General features: G+C 37.0%; 1 protein-coding gene and 1 non-coding gene across 12 annotated transcripts in view; one reads left to right on the top strand and one right to left on the bottom strand.

Moving 5' to 3' along the window:
• The first annotated feature begins 61 nt into the window (after nt 1–61).
• Nucleotides 62–24366, top strand: part of CSPP1 (centrosome and spindle pole associated protein 1) — a 167972-nt gene continuing 143667 nt past the window's right edge. For 8 of the 11 annotated variants that reach the window (XM_059166296.1, XM_059166293.1, XM_059166299.1 and 5 more), the window contains exons 1-3: nt 62–259; nt 11809–11917; nt 19697–19796. In XM_059166296.1, coding sequence (XP_059022279.1) covers nt 246–259; nt 11809–11917; nt 19697–19796 — 223 coding nt within the window. In that variant the 5' untranslated portion in view covers nt 62–245. Of the gene's footprint in view, nt 260–1625; nt 1779–5457; nt 5635–11808; nt 11918–19444; nt 19474–19696; nt 19797–24366 lie in introns of those variants that run through there. The other 3 variants (XM_059166290.1, XM_059166291.1, XM_059166294.1) reach the window with 3 other exon arrangements.
• Nucleotides 17695–17827, bottom strand: LOC131828446 (U11 spliceosomal RNA). The gene has a single exon (XR_009352452.1). It is a non-coding gene; the product is annotated as a U11 spliceosomal RNA (small nuclear RNA).

Here is a 24366-nt window from a genome sequence, read left to right as displayed (position 1 = left end):
TTATGCCAGAAACTGAAACGGGTCCTCTTTGTTCGTACTGCGCAGGCTCGGCCTCCGCCATATTAAAAATGGATAGATCCTTAGGCTGTGTTGAGGAGAGAAAGCTTGTTTTTATGTGGATGTAGACATCTTAAATGTTTGTTAAAAGCCCAAACAATAAGGATGTCTGTGAGAAACTCGAGATATAAGTAGTTCTGGACGCTAGTTGAGACGAAGATAAACGTGGTATCCTTGTTTACTTCCAGATGAGTCACTACACGTGCGTAAAATTCTGTAGCTTGGTTTGGCACTACGCTTCGCTAGCGGGGAGTTTTCTGACATTCCAAGGAAGCTGTGGAAACTCGTGGGAGGCTATGATGGTGTCTTTTGTCGTGTTTGTAAAAGTTAACATCTATAGAAGCTATTAGTGTTCCGGAAAAAATAGTACTCAATCCTTAAAATTAGTTTACGATTTAATCTTCAGCATAACTCTGCGATACCTCTTCCTGTCCCCAAGTCCAAATTAATCTCACCAACTTGTTTTCTACCCACAGTTAGTGAAATTTTTAATTACTTTGCTTATTTCCTTATTTTAGATGTTTTTTTCTTCCCCTCCATTCTCCCAACTCCACACTAGATTCTAAGCTCCAAAACCTAGGAACCAGTTCTGTGTTCCTTGTTTATTCCTGACACCCAACACAGATGGTCAATAGTTTTTTTGTTTGTTTGGTTTTGGCCTGGAGTGGAGGAGGGAGGGGAAGAGTAGCATCACAGCTCACCTTTCCAACTTCATCTTAAATCACCCTGAAACTTTGGATATGTGGACATCGTTGCTTAACTACTCTCCCCTGGTGGCTGTGTTGTTTTGTTTTTTGCTTGGGAGCTGAAATTAATCTAAAAACACAGCTCAGTGATCTCTATCTTGAAATCGTTCTTGACTTCCTCCACTCTCCAATAATGATTCCTTTCAGGTGTCTTTAAATGTCTGTAGGTGCTTCTATAACTGTTACATGGCATTGTACTTATGTATTTGTTTGCTTGGAATTTTTTCTTCCTCCTGTAAGCTTCAGAGCTCAGGACACTCCTCTGAGTTGTGTCCTCCCCTTATAGTACTGTGTATGGCAAATAGTTAAAATAAAAACATTAGAATTAGCGAATCTACACCCCTTCCTGCAGTTTTGACATTAACTTACATTTGAAGAAAATTTGTTTTTAAAACCCTCTTACAAAGTAATTTAGGATAAAGTATTCTTAGTTCCACTCTCTTGGGAAGCTAGAGATCTCTTTTCTAGAGGTGGCACATGGCCGCTCTGTATTGGAGTGAGCCGAATATGTTGAAATTAGTTATAAAAGCCCAGGACAAACGTTGACCAGACTTCTTGGAGAGGAAAAATACGCAGGAGAGGTGTATGCCAAAACTTTTTCTCTCACTGCCACCCCTACCCTTTATTCTTTCCACGCCGTCTGTGGCTTGGAAGGTTTGGAGGGGCTAGCTAGAGTCGATTTAGCTTGGGAAGAATTTCCCAGGATTTAACTTGAGAACCGGTGAGCGTGCTTTGCGGCCTCCGGGACGGCAGGGGGCGCCCCGACTACGCAACCTTACACCCGGCCTAGTGGGGGCGGGGTCGCATTCGTCCGTTGGGGAAGGGCGGGCGGAGGGCTCGGCTTTAGGGGCGGAGTCGGGGCTACTCGGCTTGTCACAGTATTCCGGTGCTGGGCTGCCATCGCTCTCTGTTCTGCCGGCGAAGAGCTTCTCTAGGGCGCTGTGCGTCTTCCCCAACGCAAGCCCGCTCTCCCGAGTAAGCCAAGTCAACCACTGATAGGAAGCGGGCCTGGCAGGGTGTGGTCGGGGGGAGGTGGTGTCCCAGGGTTGGGTTCGCGGCCCCGGGGCGGGAGCAGGGGCAGGGGTAGGGGCTGGGGCTCCCCGGAGGCGGAGGTCTCACGGCTGCCACGCTGGCTGCGGAGCCGGGCTCGCGGGGTTTGGGAGGGCGAGGGTTCTCTGCTAGGTGAGGTCTCGCAGATGCCGGGCTAGGGGCGGTGCCCGATTTACAGGGTTGAGGTCGGTATCTCAGATACAGGATCCTGGTCGGGGTTTCGCAGCAGTTCGGCCGGGGACGTGGGTTCCGGGGGTTTCGCTGCTGCTTGGTGGCTCGGGGACGGTGCCTCAGTTACGCGGTTTGGACTCCGGGGCCCCGGCAGCCACCGCCGCCTTGGGTGCTGTGGAGACCCGGTTGCCTGACGACGCGTTGACGCTTCTTAACCGGGCCGCCACCCACAGCTCCCTCGTGCCTTCCCTCCCCAACAGCCGGCTCTCCGCTGCTGGGCTAAGCCTTCTGGAGCACTTTTCCTTTACTGGGTGCTGGGTAATGGTTAACGTTTATAGAGTGTCCGCTCGACGCGGTTCTCAACGCTTTGCTTTTTTTGCAAGTGAAATTTATTCAATCAGCACAGCGCTGTGAAGTTGGTGCTGTTAATACTCTGTTTTCCTTAAGCTCGAATCTCTTCTAATTGCCTTCATTTTATGATTGGTGTCTGGAATTGGGATCCAGTTTTCAGTAAATGGGGGACTCATTTCTTGAGAGCAGTGGGACTCATTTCTGGAGGGAAGCTGGCTCTCAGACAGTGGGATTCAAAAGTTTACCTTCACTTCCGGCAAACAAACCAACAGTTTCCAAACACCTCGGAAAATGCTAAGAACCTAATAGCAACCCATATAGGTTTGCAAAAAGCCATATATCCTCAGAGGGGTTCTGTTTTATATGAAAGAATGGTATAACATGTTGACAAGCAAGAAGGAATCCCACGAAAACCATTGAGATGCTGCTTTCTTTTCTGAATATTCTTTCTAGGAGGACACGGGCTCTGTGGTGGTTAAATAGGTTAAATCCTCCCCGGGGATGAAATTTTAGGTCTCCTGCGTACAGATGACCTTCTGAAAGGGAGCAGATGGCTTTAAATAGGCTAAATTGAAAAGGTTGGTTTCAGCACATTTTTACTCAAAGTTCTCAGGCACGTGTGATTTATTACAAACTTTGAGCAGATTTCAGATTATTCTTTTAACATTCTGATTTGCGTTCCCACTGCTATACTGAGTGGGAGGCAAAGGTGTTTGAGCGAGTGTTCTGGCAATTTTGCATAAGTGAAAGGCTAATTTATGCTACTGTTTTTCATCACCATTAAGGATGTAAGTTGCTAAAAGCCTTAATTGTGCTTTTCTGTGTTCACTCTGTCTGTATCCTAACCTTCACCCTTCCTCTCTCCCGGCCAGTTACTTGATAGCAACATTTAGAAGGATTTGTCAGAATTGGGTATGCTCATGGAAGCAAATTGATCCTGTGGATGTATGTCATCTGCTAGGAGAAAAGATTAAATACTTTTCATTTGGTGGAAAGATCTCTAGATGGATGGGAAATGAGAAACATTGTTCTGGTTCACCTCCTCCCTTCTCTTTCTTCTAAGACTTTCGTGGGCTCCTCTCTGCATCCCACGGACATATGTTATCACTTTCTGCTTTTCTGTCCTCAGCCCTGTTCTCCCACTCTAGCTTCTCTTTTTCAAAGGAATATTTTCTCCTATAGCTGTAAAGATCATTTTAAAAATCTACTAAACCTTACCCCTAGCTCCTGTCTTGGACTCTTGTGAATTCCAGACATATTCAAATTGTTTTCTTTATATTGCTGCTGGATCTTTTATGGGTGTTTCACATCATTTCCTAACCCCAAGTCTGGCCAGATGTAGCCCTGTGACATGGGGTATTATCTTGTCTAAATCTGATGGCAGGGTTCATATTTTAAACCTTCTGTCTCCTTAGCATCTGAATATTGCCCTCCTAAGAGAGGGGGAGTATTTTCTATTTCTTATGCTTCCAGAGTAAGGGAGGAAATTTACACTTCACTCAAGAGGGAAGAAAATGGCAACATTTTCTCTTCTCTTTGTGATTGAAGAAATGGGGAGAAAAAATTAGGCATACCCCATTATTTCTGGGTCTTTTTTTTTTTTTTTTTTAGATTCACCAAGGCTTAACACAATGAGTATGTTTTGGTCTGCTTATATGTCTATCTAGATGATAAACAAAAAGGGCCTAAGTTTAAGAATTAGACTTTTTTTTTTTTTTTTTTTAAGATTGTGTTTGTTTATTTGAGAAACAGCAGAGTAGGGCAGGGAGCTTGAAAGGGCATGGGGAGAGGGATAAGCAAACTCCCCACTGAGCAGGGAGCCTGACACTGAGGGCTCTGTCCCAGGACCCTGGGATCATAACCTGAGCCGAAGGCAGATGCTTAATCGAATGAGCCAACCAGGCACCCCTAAACTTGTTGATTTGGATTATGATAACCAAGTGTCAATTACTGGTGATTTAAATTCCAGTGTATTTTGGAGGCTTTCTTTAAAAAGGTAATTACTGGTGTATATAAGTACCATTGAAATATAATGAGTTAATGAAACAGCTCTAATTTGTTGATTTCTCAGTGTCAGGTGTGCCGTGCATTTTATATGTGCCATTTAGTGTTTTCTTCATAACAGCTCTGAAGTAGATATTTCCATTTTACAGATGAGGAAAGTAAGAGGGAGGTTAAGGAGCATATTGAGGTTGGCCACATACGAGTCAATCAATGATGGAATTGGGTTTCAAGTCCAGATCTTTCAGTTAAACTGTTTTCTTAAGAACTTTATCATCTGTATACTATGTACATAGCTACTGGGGTAAAAACAACTTGATAATAAGACTTTAAAAGAAGTTGTGAATGGGGCGCCTGGGTGGCTCAGTGGGTTAAGAAGTTGTGAATGATTTTTACAATGTAGGGTGAAGGAAAATAAAAAATCCCCTTGAGGTTTCTTTCAGCTGATTTTCTTATAATTTAATCTTCAAATTATAAATATTCTTAATCTATTAGGCTGTACTTACCAACACAGTCTATGTGAGTCACTAAATCTTGAATAATTTTGTAGTTGAAATATGTTTTATGTAAGTTGTCATATGCTTGAAGGAGTGATAAAGGAAAAAGTGGTCATGACAGCTGGAAGCTGGGCTGTACTATCACCAAGGCCTTGGTGTTACTAGAAACTGGCTTGACACTAGTGCTTAGGCTTGTTGTTCTTCCACTGAAGATAAACAGTTGCACAGAACATCAACATTTGACAAAGCTCTGTGTCTGGGATAATCAAGAGAAAAACAATACCACTCCATAATCCTGTCCAAACACAGACAAAACATGAATGTTGTCCAAGCTACAGAAAACCAAGCATCCCATCTCACAGCTGATGAGTGATGGCTGCCTCTTAACCAGTTTACAGCTTTAGATAAGGTTTCTTAAGATGTCCAGTCATAGAATTACTCTCACCTTCTGACAGCAAAGCTCTGTTCCCAAATCACCTAACAAGCTGCAAACCCTATTTGTCTTTTCTAACACCTCCATGTTTTTTTTTTTTTTTTAAAGATTTTTTAATTTATTTATTTGACAGATCACAAGTAGGCAGAGAGGCAGGCAAAGAGAGAGAGAGGAGGAAGCAGGCTCTCCGCGGAGCAGAGAGCCTGATGTGGGGCTCGATCCCAGGACCCTGGGATCATGACCTGAGCCGAAGGCAGAGGCTTTAACCCACTGAGCCACCCAGGTGCCCCTAACACCTCCATGTTAAGATACTCCAGATTTCCCCATGGTGAGTATCAAGGATTCATTCCTTTATGTAATGATAAATAAACCGAAGTTTAACCACAGTAGTGTTCCTGGTGGTCTTTGCAGGGCATTGCCAGAAGAAAGCTTATTAGTATCTTTGATTTTTCAATTTAAAGATACTGTAGTCTAATCAGATAGTAGAACAAAATTAGAAGTGATTAAATGTATACTTATATCTAATGAATTTGATATTTTAGTTATGGCATATAGTATACGTACTGCTATTGTTTAAAAATATTACTATGGTTACATAAAATGAATTTTAGAATTTATAATGGATGTTAAAGGTTTAGATTAAAGGGAAGCACCTGGGTGGCTCATGGGGCGCCTGGGTGGCTCAGTGGTTTGGGCTGCTGCCTTCGGCTCGGGTCGTGATCTCAGGGTCCTGGGATCAAGCCCCGCATCGGGCTCTCTGCTCCGCAGGAAGCCTGCTTCCCTCTTTCTCTCTCTCTCTCTGCCTGCCTCTCTGCCTACTTGTGATCTCTGTCTGTCAAATAAATAAATAAAATCTTTAAAAAAATAAAATAAAATAAAATAAAGGGAAGCACCTGGGTGGCTCAGTTGGTTGAGGGTCAAACTCTTGATCTTAGCTCAAGTTCTTGATCTCAAGGTCATGAGTTTAAGCCTTGTGTTGGGCTCCAATGCTGGGTGTGAAGCCTACTTAAAAAAGAAAAGAAAAGAAAAAAAAATTTAGACTAAAGGGAAATTTTAAGTATCTTTAAATTCAAGAGAGAACTTCCAAACTTTGAGTTAAATGAACTGTTAATGTAATAATTATTACCAGTGTTATGTGGAGACCTTAAATCAGAGTGAGAGGCTTGTTACCTTTTGTTTTTTAGATAATGACATTTCTGCTTACATTTTGTATAAAATTCTGTTTCAAAGTATGTATTATCCTATCATTTTATTTCTATTGGACATAAAGGAGGGAAATTAGGGGATTTTAAGAAGTGATTTTTTTTTTAAAACATGAAAATTACTGTTCGCTGTTGAGCTGTTTTGAATTTTTACTAGGAAAAATCTTTTGTCACAATTAGCAAATTAAAAATGGCTTAACTATGTTAACTTTTGTTGGTTTGGAATGTATTTTGTTAAAACCATATTTTAAAATCAGGGTTCTTGGGCGCCTGGGTGGCTCAGTGGGTTAAGCCGCTGCCTTCGGCTCAGGTCATGATCTCAGGGTCCTGGGATCGAGTCCCGCATCGGGCTCTCTGCTCAGCAGGGAGCCTGCTTCCTCCTCTCTCTCTCTCTGCCTGCCTCTCTGCCTACTCGTGATCTGTCTGTCAAATAAATAAATAAAATCTTTAAAATCAGTGTTCTTTTTAGAAGTAAATAATAGACTGAAGTTCATATTATGTACTATTTAATTGATATAAATTTCAACTTTTTTTTAAATGAACATGTCCATCACTGCCAGAAGTTTCCTCATGCCACTTTTTTTTATTTTTTAAATTAAAAAATTTTTCTTAAATTTTTTTTTTAAAAAAGATTTTATTTATTTATTTGACAGAGACACACAGTGAGAGAGGGAACAAAGCAGGGAGAAGCAGGCTTTCTGCTGAAGGCAGATGCTTAACGACCGAGACACCCAGGCGCCCCTCAACATTTTTTTTTTTTTACAAGATTTTATTTATTTGACAGCATGCACAGAGGAAGTGGTGGGCAGAGGGAGAGGGAGAGGGAGAAGCAGGCTCCCCACTGAGCAGAGAGCCTGATAGGAGGCTTTATCCCAGGACCTTGGGATCATGACCTGAGCCAAAGGCAGACATTTAACCCATGCAGCAACCAGGTGCCCCTCAACATTTTTTTTTTTTAAAGGTTTTATTCATTCATTTAAACAGAGAAAGAGTGGGGAAGGGGTGGGAACAGGGGAGTATGCAGAGACAGAGGGAGCAGCAGAAGGAGAGGGAGAAGCAGGCTGTCTACTCAGCAGGGAGCTCAGTGCAGGGTTTTCCATCCCAGAACCCTGGGATCATGACTTGAACTGAAGGCAGAGGCTTAACCAGCTAAGTCACCCAGGCACCCCAGTATTTTATTTTTTTTAAATTTTAGGTAAAGCTTGCTTTTCTATATTTTTACAAGTTATTGTCTCCTAAGTATTAAATTCAGTATATGCTTTTTTTCCCCCCTTTAACTCTCTTACATTTGAAATTGTTGACTAGTTCTTTCTTGTATCTCTTCTTTTCCTTCCAAATTATGTTGATTTGGTTTTCTTTATATCCTTCTTTTAAATATTCCTCTCTATTTTTTTCCAGCTTCTTCTGTAACCCCCTCAAGAGAACATTGCCTGACATTTAGTTCTGGGTCATCTCTTTTTTCCTTGTTCGTGCTCATTTCAGCTTAAACTATTACTTTAACATAATCAACTCTTAAACATTTCGGATGTGGTGGTCTTCCCTGAATGTGTCTTGAATTTCTAAGTATCTGCTGGAAATTTCCATTAGCATATCTTTTTAACTCCAATTTAACATATCTAAACCAAACCAGGCCAAAAAACTTCTTGTGACCCACTCCTGTTAAGGATTTTTTTTTTTTTTTTTTTAAAGATTTTATTTATTTATTTGACAGACAGCGATCACAAGTAGACAGAGAAGCAGGCAGAGAGAGAGGGGGAAGCAGGCTCCCTACTGAGCAGAGAGTCTGGATCTGGGGCTTGATTCCCTGAGATCATGACTTGAGCCTAAGGCAGAGCCTTTGACCCACTGGACCACCAGGCGCCCCCTGTTAAGGATTCTATCCATATTTAGCTTCCAGGACTTAAAACTGTTGTCATCAGTGACTCTTTCTTTCTTGCCACACATCTAATTAGTCACTAAGTTTCATGTTTTTGGAAAAAAAAAAAAAGGTTAAAAAAAATTCCAAGTTCAATGAGGAAAGAATAGTGTAAAAAAGTAATGTTAGAATAATTTTATATCCATGTGTAAAAAATTAAACCTTGATGACTTAACTGCACCATTTGCAAAAATTAACTTGAAATGGATCAGACTTAAATATAAGAGAAAACTAGAAAACTTCTAAAAAGGTAGAAGAAAATATCTGCAATTTTGGGTTAGGAAAAGTTTCCTACATAGGACACCAGAAAGCACAAATGATTCAGAATTGTTGAAAAGTGAATGAATTACTGATTAAATTAATTGGACTTCATACAAATTAAAAACTTTTGCTCTTTAGAAGACATCATCACACAGATGTTTACAGCAGCTTTATTCATAGTTGCTAAAATCTGGAAGTAACAAAAAATTTGGAGTACATGAGTGGCTAACCATACAATATATTATTCAGTGCTAAAAAGAAATGAGCTACAAAGACATGAAAAGACATGGAGTAACCTTGGGTGCATATAAGTGAAAGAAGACCGTGTGAAGTCTACGTAATGTGTGATTCCAACTGTTTGACTCTGCAGAATAGGCAAAACTATGGAAGCAGTAAAAAGATCAGTGGTTGCCAGGGTTCAGAGCAGAGGGAGGAATGATAGGTGTAACACAGAGGGTTTGGGGGACAGTGAAGCTATTATGTATGAAACTACCATAGTAGATAAATGTTATTATATTTATGTATGAACCATAGAATGGATAACACCAAGGTAAACCATAATGTAAATTATGAACTTTGAGTGCTAATGATGTATTAATGTATGTTCATCATTGATAACAAGTGTACTAGTTGGGTGGGGGATATTGATAATGGAGGAGGCTGTGCATGTGTGAAGGGTTATATGGAAAATCTGTACCTTATGTTCAGTTGTGCTCTGAGCCTAAAACTGCTCTAAAAAGTCTTATTAAAGAAAGAAGGCAGTAAGAAAACTTAAACCATACACTGAGAAAAAATACTTACAAACCATGTTTGATAAAGAACTGGTATCTTCTATATATAAAGACCTATAATAAAGCAATTTAATTTTAAAAATAGGCATAAGATATGAAGAGACATTTTGCCAGTGGTTAAATACATGGATCTACAAACGGCAGATAAACACAGAAAAAGATGCTCAATATTGTAGTCTTTAAAGTAATGCAGAGTAAAACCACAATCTGATACTATTACATAGTCAATGACTGAGGATCAAAAATGAAATGGCTAAGATTCAAAAGCCTGAAAAAACCCATGGTTGATCAGGATGCACTGCTCGTTGCAATGTAAAATGGTCCAGCTATGTCATACTTACAGGAACAGTTCTCCAGTTCCTCAAAATGTGAAACATGTTACATATGACTCAGTAATTCCACTCCTAGGTACATATCTAGCAGAACTCAAAGCATATGACCATGCAAAAACCTGAACACAAATGTTCATAGCAGCATTATTCATAAATAGCCCTCAGTTAGAAACAATCCAGATGTTCCATAATGGGTAAATAGGTAAACTGGAATTTCTGTACGATTGTATACTGCTTAGCAATAAAAATTCCTGCTACTTACTGATAGATGTAACTATAAGGATGAATCTCAAAAACATTTTTAAGTGAAAGAAGTCAGACTACATATTATATGATCAATTACATAATATTTCTGCATTTATCAAAAACCGTAGAGACAGAAAACAGATTGGTGGTTGCCTGAGTGGAGTGGAGTAAGAACTGACTACAAAACAGCACAGGGGAACTTCTTGGGGTCATAGAGGCATTAGAAAATGTGGTTATGGTGATAATTACACAACCATGAATTCACCAAAACTTAGGGAAACTGTTCAGTAAAGTGAGTAAATTTATGAATTTAAAAACAGTTCCAGACCTCACTGTAAAAAGAAAGGAATTAATGAGTCTATACTGATAATAAGCTGATAAAGACATGTGGAGGAAGGAAGGGCTTGTAGAATAGCATAAGTGCCAATTGGTAAATAAATACGCAGGGAGTGGTAGAATTGGAATATTAGAATTTTGTAGCCCTCTTGATTGAAAGATTGGATCAGTTAAGAATCACCAGTTGTTGCTACATCCAGGAAATTTTGAGCGGAAGTGTTTGTATGGTCTAAATGTATCTCCCTTTGGGCTGCATATTAGTTACAAGGGAAAGTAATGCAGAAATCAGACAGCATATAGACCAGGCAATCAAAAATAATATAACTAATGAAGGGCAAATGGACATGCATGTCTCTAATTGTTGACACTTTGAAAGGACTCATCACCACTTAAGTAGTATTTCACCTGAGAATGCATAAATTGAATTTCAATTAAAAAGGTACAGTAGGCAAACCCCAAAAGGGGAGGTTCTATTTGAAGTGTTCATGTTAGTTGGGCCATATTAAAACAAAAAACAAACAAACAAAAAACAAACTATTATGAGACAAAGGAAGATTGTGGAAATGTTCCAGATTAAAGGAGGCTAATGACACATAACAAAGAATTGCAGCACTTGACCTGGACTGGATCTTGAGCTGGAGGGAGAGAAAAATAAACTGTAAAGGACATTTGACAAAATTGGAACACGGATAGTGGATTAGATACAAAAAATAGTGTTGCTGAAGTTGATAATTATATTGAAGTCTGTAAGAACAAGCTAATTCTTAATATACTCATAAGTGTTTAGGGGTAAATGTATGTAATTCATCCTCTGAAAAATTTTAGAGGAAATTGTTTATGTAGAGAGAATGAACTTGTGTGCACAAGGAGCAAAGCAAGTTGTGCAAAAATCTTGAAATAGGTAAAGAATATACCAAGATTCATTGTGCTTTTCTTTTTTTAAAGAATTATTTTTATTAACATATAATGTATTATTTGCCCCAGGGGTACAGGTCTTTGAATCATCAGACTTACACATTTCACAGTACTCACCATAGCACATTGTTCTGTTCTTATTGTAACTTCTTTTGTTAAGTTTGAAATTACTGCCAAATAATTAAAGCACTTTTTTAAAAGGTTTTTGTTTTTGTTTTTTTGACTTATGGATCAAAGTGTGTGTGTGTGAATGTGAGGGAGAGAGAAAGAGATGATAATGGTAGTTGTGAATATTCTTTTTTATATCTTTTCAGATATTTAGTATGTATGTCATAGGTTTTGGGGGCGGGTTGGGAGAGAAGCAAGCTGGCATATTTTGGCCAAGCTTATATGATTTTCTCAGTTTGGTAAGTGAAATTGAATACTGATGTGGGCTAAGTCTACATGTTGTTAATTATCCTAAAAATATTGTATAGCTGTGCTGATTCAAGTTTTGTTTTTCAGTATCTGCAAAATGGCTGATAATTTGGATGAGTTTATTGAAGAGCAAAAAGCCAAACTGGCCAAAGACAAGGCAGAATTGGAAAGTGATCCACCTTATATGGAAATGAAGGTAAAGCTAATAATTTTTTTTAGCATGTTTCATTAAAATTGTCTCTGAAGATTAGCTTTTTGTAAGTGCAAAACTCCTTTTCAGTGAGTGAGAATCTTCTGTTTCATACTTTTGTTTGGGTGTCTTGTCACCGAGTCTGAGAGCCTGATACTGGACAAGATTGCGTTGATTATGAATGTAGTTTTTCTGTTGTGTTGTTTTATATCTCACCGTTTCTTCTGTCTTACTAGGGTTTAATTAATAATTGTTGTGCTTCATAAAATGATTAGGAGACTACTTCTAGTATGAGGAACTTTCAGAATATGATAGATACAAAAAAAAGTTCTCATATTCTATGTATCTAAATGAAAAATACAACTTCAATAAATTAGTGTCTTAAAATTTTTTTAAATCTACAAAAGTGAATTTATTGAAATAGTTTATTTTGGTATATTTGCTTTCCAGATTAGAATTTGTTCAACTGTTTCTGAAAACAGTGTTTGAAAAAACTTCCTTAAAGCTTTCCTAGTTTTGGTGAAAGAGTAATTTGATCCATTTAGGAAATACTGAGTCTGTGCTAGGTACTATGCTAAGCTCTACTATAGCACTAATCTAGATAGATGGGGCACCTTGTCTCTTAAGCTCAGTGTATTGATAAGATATAGGATGTAGATTAATCTTGTTTTAATACAGTCCATTGTAATCAAAGTCCCCATATCTATTGGCTAACCCAACAGCCCTGGCTTACCTATTGCCCCATGTCTCATCTGGTTCAGCATTTGTCTTGGGCAAAGGTATGGAAAGTATGGGCATCTGGTTGACATGATAAATAATATGGTCACCCTAATTATGAGGGAATTTTACTTAAATAGATAACATTTATTGTGTGCTAGTTATGGAAGAGGCTTAATCTTTTATTCTGTTTTTTTTAAATTCCAGTATAATTAACATACAGTATTATATTAGTTTCTGGCGTACAGTGTAGTGGTTCAGCAGTTCTATACATTACTCAGTGCTCATCATTCTAAGTATATGCCTAATGCTCTTCCCCTCCCACCTACCTCCCCTCTGGCAACCACCAGTTCTCCAAATTTAAAAGCCTGTTTTTGTTTGTCTTTTTTCCTTTGTTTTGTTTCTTAAATTCTATGTATGAGTAAAATCGTATGGTATTTGTCTTTCTCTGATTGACTTATTTCACTTAGTTTAATACCCTCTAGATTCATCCATGTTGTTTGCAAATGGTGAGAGTTCATTCTTTTTTATGGGTGAGCAGTACTCTATGGGGTGTATATGTATGTGTGTGTGTAACTGTGGATAAATGCTTAGGTTGTTTCCATATCTTGCTCTTGTAAATAATACTGCAGTAAACATAGGGTTGCACGTATCTTTTTGAATTAATGTTTTCATTTGCTTTGGGTAAATACCCAGTAGTGGAAATAATGGATCATATGGTAATTTTACTTTTAATTTTGTGAGGAACCTCCACACTGATTTCCACAGTGGCTACACCGGTTTGCATTCCTACCAGCAGTACATGATTTTTTTCTCCACATCCTCACTAACACTTGTTTCTTGTGTTTTTTATTGTTGCCATCCTGACAGGTGTTAAGGTGTTATCTCATTGTGGTTTTGATTTGCATTTCTCTGATGGTTAGTGATGGTGAACATTTTTTCATGTGTCTGGGCCATCTGTATGTCTTTTTAGGAAAAATGTGTATTCAGGTCCTTTACCCATTTTTAAATTGGGTTTTTGGAGTTGTTGTATTAAATTCTTCATTTATTTTGGATATTAACCTGGTATTGGCTATATCATTTGCAAATACCTTTTTCCATTCAGTGGGTTGTCTTGTTTTTTTACTGTGTTTTTTTAGTCACCATAAAATACATCATTAGTTTTTGATGCTTCCAAGATTATTTGTTTATGTGCAATTAATGCAATTAATAGTGGTCCATCCAATACGTACACTCCTTAATACCCACCTGCAGGCTCACCCATCCCCCAACTCTCTCCCCTCCGAAAGAAACCCCTTAGTTTGTTTCTCAGAGTCCACAGTCTATCATGGTTTGTCTGCCCCTCTGATTTCCCCAATTCACTTTTCCTTTCCTTGTTCTAATGTCTTCCGTGTTATTCCTTATGTTCCACAAGTAAGTGAAACCGTATAATTGACTCTCTCTGCTTGGCTTATTTCACTCAGCATAATCTTTTCCATTCCCATCCTTGTTGATGCAAAAGTTGGACATTTATCCTTTTTTCATGGCTGAGTACTATTCCATTGTATGTATGAACCACAGCCTCTTTATCCATTTATCTGTTGAAGGGCATCTCAGCTCTTTCCACAGTTTGGCTATTGTGGGGGTTGTCTTTTTGTTTTGTTGATGATTTCCTTTGTTGTGGGGAAACTTTGTTTTGATGCAGTTCCAATAGTTAAATTTTGCTGAAGGACACATATCTAGAAAAATCACGTAAGGCCCATGTTTTAAGATCTTATTGCCTGTATTTTCTTCTAGGAGTTTTATGGTTTCAGACCTCACATTTAGGTCCTAATCCATTTTGAGTTTATTTTTGTGTATGGTGTGAGAAAAATCATCCAGTTTCTTTTATTCGCACGTTGCTGTCCAGTTTCCCCAACACCATTTGTGGAAGAGACCGTCTTTTTCCCCTTGCATATTCATGCCTCTGCTGCTGCTGCGGATTAATTGACCACATATTTCTGGGTTTTCTAGTCTATTCTGTTGATCTGTGTGTCTATTTTTATACCATACTACTTTTATAATTAGAACCTCCTAGTATATCTTGAAATCTGGGATTATGGTACTTCCTGTATTTTGGTTTCTTTTTAAGTTTGCTTTGGCTTTTGGGGTCTTTTGTGGTTTCATACAAATTTTAGGATGATTCTATTTCTGTGAAAAATGCTGTTGGTATTTTGATAGAAATTGCATTAAATCTGTAGATTGCTTTGGGTAGTATAGATATTTGAACAAAGTTTGGTTTTCCAGTCCATTCCAGAGCATGGAATATCTAACCATTTGTTCATGTTGTCTTCAATTTCTTTCATCACAGTTTTATAGTTTTTACAGTATAAGTCTTTCACTTCCTTAATTAAGTTTATTCCTAGGTATTATTTTGGTGTAGTTATAAATGAAATTGTGTTTTTTTTTACCCGATTTTTTTTATTGATTTTTAAATTTTTTTATTAACATATAATGTGTTATTAGCCCCAGGGGTATAGGTCTGTGAATCACTAGGTTTACACTTCACAGCACTCACTGCAGCACCTACCTTCCCCAGTGTCCATAACCCAATCACCCTCTCTACCCCCCTGAAATTGTTTTCTTGATTTCTGTTTCATGATAGAAACGCAATGGGTTTCTGAATATTTTCTTTTTTTTTTTTTAACCTATGGCCTTGTAGGTTTTCTGTATTTAATATCATCTACAAATAGTGAAAGTTTTATTTCTTCCTTACCATTTTGGAGGCCTTTTATTTCTTTAACTTGTCTGATTGCTGTGGCTAGGACTTTCAGTATTAATAAGTTGAATAAAAGTGGTAAAAGTGGACATCCCTGTTTTGTTCCTGATATTAGGGGGCAAGCATCAATTTTTCTGTTAATGTTGTTAGCTCTGGGATTTTCCCATATGGCCTTTGTTATGTTGCGGTATGTTCCCTCTAACTAGTTTGGTGAGAGTTTTTATCATAAGTGGATGTTGTACCTTGTCCAATGCTTTTTCTGCATCTACAGAAATGTATATATAGTTTTATCCTTTCTCTTGTTGATTTTATGTATTGTTTTGATTTGTGAATATTGAACTACCCTTGCATCCCAGAAATAAATCCCACTTGATCGTAGTGAACGTTTTTTTCTAAATGTAGTGTTGCATTTGGTTTGCTAATATTTCGTTGAGGACTTTTGCATCTATATTCATTAGAAATATGGGCCAGTAGTTCTCTTTTGGTATTGTCTTTATTTGATTTGAGAATGAATTTGGGAACTTTCCTTCCTCTTCTATTTTTTGGAATAGTTTGAAAAGAATAGGTATTAACTCTTCTTTAAAATGTTTGGTAGAATTCACCTGTGAAGCCATCTGATCTTGGACTTTTGTTCCTTGGCAGTTTTTGATTACTGTTTCAATTTCATTGCTGGTAATTGGTCTGGACACATTTTCTTTGACTTCCTGATTCAGATTTGGAACATTGTATGTTTCTAGGAATTGATCTATTCTAGGTTGTCTAATATGTAGGCATATAATTTTTCATATTCTTTTATATTTCTGTGGTGTTGGTTGTTTCTCCTTTCATTTCTGATTTTGTTGATTTGAGCCCTCTCTTTTGGTGAGTCTGGCTAAAGGCTTATCAGATTTTGTTGATTTTTACAAAGAACCACCTTCTGGTTTCATTGATCTGTTGTTTTTTTAGTTTCTATTTCATTTATTTCTGCTCTATTTCATTTATTTCTTTATTGTTTTCTTCTTTCTACTGGTTTGGGGTTTTGTTTGATGTAAGGTTAGGTTACTCTTTTGAGATTTTTCTTGCTTCTTGAGTTAGGTATATATTGCTTATAATCTTGCTTTTTAGAACAGCTTTTGCTGTATCCCAAACATTTTGGTCCATCATGTTTTCATTTTTATTCGTCTCTGTGTATTTTTAAATTTCATTTATATCTTGGGTGACCCATTCATTGTTTAGTAGCATGTTATTTAACCTGCATGTATTTGTCTTCATTCCAGTTTTTTTTTTTTTTCTTGTGGTTGATTTTTAGTTTCTTATCATTATGGCCAGAAAAGATGCATGATATGACTAAATTTAATCTTTTTGAATTTGTTGGGACTTGTTGCCTAATATGTGATGTATTCTGGAGAATGTTTCATGTACACTTGAAAGGATTGTGTATTCTGCTGTTTTAGGATGAAATGTTTCTGAACGTATCTGTTAGATCCACCTGTTCAATGTGTCATTTGAAGCCACTGTTTTCCTTGTTAATTTTCTGTAAAGATGATCTATCTGTTGTTGTTAGTGGGGTGTTAAAGTCTCCTGTTACTAGTATTACTACCAATACTATCATTACTATCAATAGTAGTATTGATTGGTACTTCCTTTATGTTAATTAATAGCTGCTTTATGTATTTGGGTGCTCCCATGTTGGGCGCATAAATATTTACAATTGTTCTGTATTCTTGTTGAGTTAATCCCTTTATGATTGTGTAGTATTCTTTTTTTTTTTTTTAAGATTTTTATTTTATTTATTTGACAGACAGAGATCACAAGTAGGCAGAGAGGCAGGCAGAGAGAGAGAGGAGAGCAGGCTCGCCGCTGAGCAGAGAGCCCGATGTGGGGCTCGATCCCAGGACCCTGAGATCATGACCTGAGCCCAAGGCAGCGGCTTAACCCACTGAGCCACCCAGGCACCCCTCTTTTTCTCTTGTTACAGTATTTGTTTTTGTTTTGTTTTTTCTTAAGATTTTATTTATGTATTTGACAAGTGGGCAGAGGCAGGCAGAGAGGGTGGGGGAGGCAGGCTCCCTGCTGAGCAGAGAGCCGGATGAGGGGGGCTCGATTTTCAGGACTCTTGAGATCATGACCTGAGCCAAAGGCGGAGGCTTAACACATTGAGCCACCCAGGTGCCCCTGCAGTCTTTGTACTTCAATTTGAATGATAAATATTTTTCTATCCCTTCACTTTCTATCTGTCTATATCTTTTGGTCTTAAAAGAGTCTCTTGTAGGCAGCATATATATTATGTCTTGCCTTTTTTTTTTTCCCCTTCCCTTTTCTTTCTTTTTCTTCTTTTTTTTTTTTTAAATGGGGCACTGGGACCAATGATCACAGCTGCTCAGACACAAGAAAATTATGATTCTGAAATCTCTTAATGTCCATTTCACAGGAAGAGCAATGCAACTGCCCAACATGTGCCACTCATGACACAGCCCTTTTTTGTGTGTCTTGCTTTTTTATCTGTTTTGTACCCCATGTCTTTTTGGAGCATTTAGTCCATTTACACTCAAAGTATTTATTGATAGGTATGTACTTACTGCCATTTTGTTAATTGTTTTAGTAGTTCTTTGTTCCTTTCTTCTCTTGCTCTCTTGTGCTTTGATGGGCTTTTTCCAGCGATATTCTTGTAGGTTTATATATTACCTTAGGCTTATATGTAACATCTTATGCATATAGCAAGCAGTCTATTAAGTTAATGGTTGCTTAAGTTTGAACCCATTATAAAGCTCTAGATTTTTACTCCTATCTCCCCTATGTTTTAGTTATATAGTGTCATATTTTACATTCTTTTATTTTGTGAATCCCATTACTTACTTTTTATAGATATATATTTTAAAAAGATTTTGTTCGATTGAGACAGAGCACAAGAGAGCACAAGCAGGGGGAGGGGCAGAGGGAGAGGGGAGAAGCAGGCCATCCGCTGAGCAGGGAGGCTGATGTGGGGCTTCATCATAGGACCCTGGAATCATAACCTGAGCTGAAGGCAGATGCTTAAGTGACTGAGCCACCCAGGTGCCCATATAGATGTATTTGATTTTACTTCTTTTGTGCTTTAACCTCTGTATTGGTTTTATAAGGGATTATTCTGTTTTACTATGTTAATATGTAGCTGTGAAATTTTTTCCTTTTCTACTTATCTTATTCCTGCTATGACCTTTCCTTTCCACACAAAGAATCCCCTTTAACATTTCTTGTAAGGCTAGTTTAGTGGTAATGAATTCCTTTAAGTTTTGTCTGGAAACCTTTATCTTCTATTCTGAATGCTAGCCTTGCTGGATAGATTATTCTTTGTTGCAGGGTTTTTCCTTTCATGGATGAGACTTAGTTTTAAGAGGCTACATTTATGATTCATATGAATCTATGAGATAGATACTGTTATGCTCATTTTCTAAGTGAGTAAACTGAGTTATGGGGAAGTTCATGTCACAGAGTTAGTAGAAGTAGGCTTTGATTTCTGACATCCTGACTGTAATACTTGCTCTCTTAACCATCATACTATGTTGCCGTCTTTCCATAAAAGCCGCTTTGGTCAAGGAGTTGTGTCAAGGACTTTCATGTATTATCTTACTGAATCATAATATCCCTGCTAAGTATGTGGACTATTTTTGTTTTACAGATCACAAAAGTGAAGCTCAAAGGGGTTAATTCATCCAAGTACACACAGTCGTGGCTTCATGGTCCAGCCCTGAAGTCTGTGGTTATGAACTACTCTTTTCTTAGGACTAGGTTATAGTGTTTGAAAAGAGTTATTACATATAATTTTATTATAATTATTATTGTTAAGTAGTACATAAATCATGATCTTTAAGTCTTAATTCAAGTATTACTGCTCAGTTAGGTCTTTCAGTCCCTGCTGCATCATTTATGGTTGTTCTTACCATGCTTCATTTTTCCCCATAGACCTTACTGGTTACTCTCTATGTATTACATAGTCTACTTACATACTCTCTATGTATTACATAGTCTACTTACATATTATGTTTATCGTTTGTCCCCTCAGTAGTTTGAATTCTATGATGGCAGAGATTCTCATATGTTCTTTTCATTTGTGTTTCCAGTGCCTGGGACACTATGTAGTAGGAACTCAGTGAGTATTTGTTGTTAAATGAATTCTAATATTTAATTAGAATTTACTACATTTATTACAGTGTTAAATACTTTTGGTTAATTCCTCAGATGTAACACTTAAATTTTTTCTATGATGCATTATGTAATTTGGCCAAGTCATTTAATTAGAGTGTTGAGTGTACAGTGTATATTTAATGTAGATTATTTCCCCCTTACTTTTGTAAATATAATGTCTCTTTCAGGGAAAGGCATCGGAGAAGCTTTCTGAAAACAGTAAAATATTAATCTCCATGGCTAAGGAAAACATACCACCAAACAGTCAACAGACCAGGAATTCTTTAGGTATGTCATTAGGTTTGTCAAATTGATTTTAAAGTATTCTTAGCAGGCTGTTGTGAAAGAGCTTTGTATTTTCAGAAAAATAGATTTCTTTGGAATTGCAGTAACTCTTTGATTTCTGGAATCTTACATATGACTGTACTGTCTGCAAAGGAAATATAATGCATACTGAGAACCACCTACCCATTTTAAATGATATTCTTTTATAATCTATGGGAATCATGGCAGTAAGTATATACAATATAGTTAAAAATTAATTGAAAAATTTGAATGGAATTTTGTGTGAGAGGATAAATGTGTTAACTGCATAAAAATGATGGATGTTTATTTAAAAATCAGAGATGCTTAGAGGCTACAAAATGCTATTTAGTGAACATTTTAATTATAGATTACTATATTAGAATTGTACAAAAGTTAATATTGCAGCTATACTGAGTTTTTTTTTTTATCATGGTCTGTTGTGAAAATATGTAGAGATTTTTTAATGAAGTATAAATAACATTACAGTGTTATTATATTCAGGTGTACAAACGATTGAACAATTCTGTATATTACTCATTGCTTACCACGATAAGGTCATCATACAACATTATTGTGGTATTACTGACTCTATTCCTTATGCTATATTTTTCATCTTTGTTTGGATTTTTATCTATTTCACCTGTCCCCTTATTCACTTTACCTTTGGCAACCACCAGTTCAGTTTGCTATATTTGAGCTGGTTTTTCTGTTTGCTTTGTTTTTTAGATTCACATGTAAGTGAAATGATATAGTATTTGTCTTTCTCTGTCTGACTTATTTCAGTTACCACAATACCCTTTAGATCCATCCGTGTTGTTGCAAGTGGCAAGATCTTGCCCTTTCTTATGGCTAATATTCATTTCTTATATGTAACCACGTCATCTTTATACGTTTGCTGTTGATGGATACTGGGTTGCTTCCCTATCTTTTTATTGTAAATAATACTGTAGTGCGCTTAGGGGTGATATCTTTTCAAAATAACATTTTTGTTTTGTTTGGTTAAGTAACCAGTGATGAAATTACTAGGTCATATGTTACATTTATTTTTAATTTTTTGAGCCATCTCCATGCTGTTTTCTATGATGGCTAAACCAGTTTACATTCACACCAGTAGTGTACAAAGGTTCCTTTTTCTCCACGTGATTTTCTCCACATGCTTTTTCTTCACTTGTTGTTCCTTATGTTTTGATTGTAGCCATTCTGGCAGGTATAAATATGGTTTTGATTTGTATTTCCCTGTTGATTTATGGTGATGAACATCTTTTTATGTGTCTGTTGGTTATCTTTATGTCTTCTTTGGAAAAATGTCTCTTCCTGTCTTCTGCCCATTTTTTAACTATATTACATGTTTTGTTTTGTTGGTTTTTTTTTGGTGTTGCCTTAGTTTTTTATATATTTTTGGTATTAAACCCCTTACTGGATGAATTGTTGGTAAATATCTTCTTCTCTTCAGTGGGTTGTCTTGTTTTGTTGATGGTTTCCTTCATTGTGCAAAAGCTTTTTATTTTAGCGTAGTCCCAGTATTTTGTTTTTGCTTTTGTTTTCTTGCCTTAGGAGACATACATAGAAAAATGATGCTAAGACTGCTGTCAGAGGGATTATTGCCTGTGTTTTCTTCTAGGAGTTCATGGTTTCAGGTCTCACATTTAGGTGTCTGTCACATTTGAGTTTATTTCTGTGTGTGGTGTACAAAAGTCATCCAGTTCCATTCTTTTGCATGTAGCTATCTAGTTTTCCCAACACCATTTTTTAAAGAGATTATCTTTTCCCCATTGTATATTCTTGGCTTCCTTTGTCATAGATTAATTGAACATGTAAGTGTGGATTTAGTTCTGGGCTAGTTATTCTGCTTCATTTATCTGTGTATCTGTTTTTGTACCAGCACCATAGTGCTTGGATGACTACAGCTTTGTAGTGTATTTTGGAATCTCTTATTGTGATACCTTCAACTTTGTTCTTTCTCAATATTGCTTTGACTGTTCAGGATCTTTTTATTTATTTTAAAGGTTTATTTATTTGTCAGAGAGTAAGAGACCATGTGAGCATGAGCAGGGGGAAGGGCAGAGGGAAAGAATCCCAAGCAGACTCCCTGCTGAACGTGGAACTTTATGCTGAGCTTGATCCCCAGACTCTGAGATCACAATCTGAGTTGAAATCAAGAGTCAGATGCCCAGCTGACTGAGTCACCCAGGAGCCCCCAGGCTCTTTTTAAATTTTAGTATTGTATTTTGGAAAAGCTCCTTTATTTTTAAGGACCCCAGTTTCCTTATTTGTAACATAAAGAAGTTGGGTTATCTTCCAGACCTAAATTTTTATGAATTGAAATTTTGATTATTGCCAAAGATCATTTTTTAAAAGTAGATTCTCTTAAGCAATAAGGTTAGACAGAATCACTTTGAAATTCTGGGTTACAGCTTACTCTGGATTGTACCTGTCATGCCTTCATGACCTGGCACAGGTTATTTAAACTCTGTTTCCTTATTTTAAGAATTGGCATCTACCTTAAAAAGGTTATTGTAGCAATAATTGAGTACATGTGAAAAGATCACTGGCACATAGTTGGTAATAAATCCTTATTTTGTGACCTCATATCTTTTTTAATGTAGGTTTTGGTTTTTGAGAATTAAGAATTTAAGAATTATTCTTTATTACATGCACAAATGATAGATAGTTTAAAGTCTAGTTTAAAGACAGTGACCTCTGTTTATTCCTTAATTGGTGTTCTTTAGGGCAATGTCTTAGGCCTTTTTGTTTCATACATTCCCTGACTGACCTTATCCACTCAAGAGGCTTTATATGCCATCAGTGTGTTCATGACCCCTAAATCTGTATTCCAATCCTGATTTTTTTTTAATTGAACTCTGGACCCATATGTCTAATTTCCTATTGGACATCTATACTTGGATGTCATGGGCTCAAAATTAACATATGCAAGATTATCTTTTTTCTTAAACTTTCTGGTACTCTCATGAGGTGTTGCTTAGTAATCCTCGACTCCCTTTGTCCCTTTGTCTCCCACAGCAAGTAATTACATAAGTTCATTTGACTGTGCTGCTTGAATTTAAAAATAAGTTGATTTTTCTCTAATCCCACAAACATTATTTTATGCAGGCCTATGCTGTCTCAGATTTTTTTCTAATGTTCTTTTTGTTTTATGGTCTAGCACCCCCCCAACTAAGTCTGCACTGCCCTCATTATCCTTTCAGAAAACAAAGGATCACATTAATCTTGCTCAGCTCCTTCAGTGTATTCTTGTTTACTGTATGATAATTTTATCCTTTTATTGCTTTTCCAAGACTGTGTTGGCTGTTTATGCCTTGTGCTTCTGTCCTGTTGATTTTCCCCATGAAGTGTTGTTTTGAATTTACTTAGCCGTCTCTTTTACTGCAGTGGTATACCAGCTTGCCTGGCATTGTATATTTGCTGCCTAGCATAGTTCCTGGCACTTTATTAAAGATGTTGTAAGTGAATGAAGGTTCCGATTGCAAAAATAAACTATTCTGTTAGGTGTGTAAAATTTAATTTTCATAGTGTTTTATTGCCAGCTGAAACAATAATTGTTTTTGTGCTTTGAATCTTATTAAAGAATAATATATAATTTGATTGATTTGATAACTTATCAGTATTCAGGTACTGACTGGCTTGAATAATTATGGCCTTAAAATTAGGCCAAATGCACATGAAAAGATGCTAAACATCACTAGTCATGAGGAAAATGCAAATTAAAACTACAAAGAGACCACATCATGCCTGTTAGAATGGTCATCATCAAAAAGACAGATAACAAATGCTGGCATGGAACCCTTGATTGCACACTACTGTTGAGTTGAAGACATGCATAGTTAAATAATTCAGAAAAATATAGTGCATGATCTCACATGTGGAATATAAACAGAATACAAAACCAAACTCAGAAAAAGAACTCAGATTTGTGGTTACCAGAGGTGAAGGGTGGGGGCAGGGGAATTAGAGGAAGGTGGTCAACAGACCTTAATTTCCAGTTATAAATAACTACAGTGTTTAAAAATAAATAATATGTAGATACATATTAGGGAAATAATGTATAACATGATGATTACAGCTAACATTGCTGTGTGACTTCTAGGAAATTTGTTGAGAGTCAGTTCTAAGAGTTCTCATCAGAAGGAAAATGTTTGTCTTTTTTTTCTTGCCTTTTCATTGTATCTATACAAGAAGATGGATGTTAGCAGAACCTATTGTGGTGATTATTCCACAGTATATTTAAATCAAACAGTCAAGCTATATGCCTTAAAGTTACACAGTGATGTATGTCAGTTATTTCTCAATAAGACTGGAAAGAAGTCAGGCCAAATATGTAGTTTGTCATGATGGGAAAATTGTAAAAGAGTTTGGTATTAGAGAGTTTTCTTTCTTTCCTTTTTTCTTTTTTTTGAGAGTTTTCTCATGTGGTTTCTTACAGGACTTAGGAAGCAAACTGGTCTAAAAAGGTCAAATTTGGAAATTATATTTTGAATTAAGTTCTTTGATACCCTACTTGAATAAGTAATTAAGCACAGTAGTTATCAATAAT

This window comes from Mustela lutreola, chromosome 3, assembly GCF_030435805.1.
Source record: "Mustela lutreola isolate mMusLut2 chromosome 3, mMusLut2.pri, whole genome shotgun sequence".
NCBI classification, from domain to species: Eukaryota; Metazoa; Chordata; class Mammalia; order Carnivora; family Mustelidae; genus Mustela; species Mustela lutreola.
The sequence above is the reverse complement of the archived record's forward strand: the minus strand, read 5'-3'. Positions and strand labels throughout refer to the sequence as shown.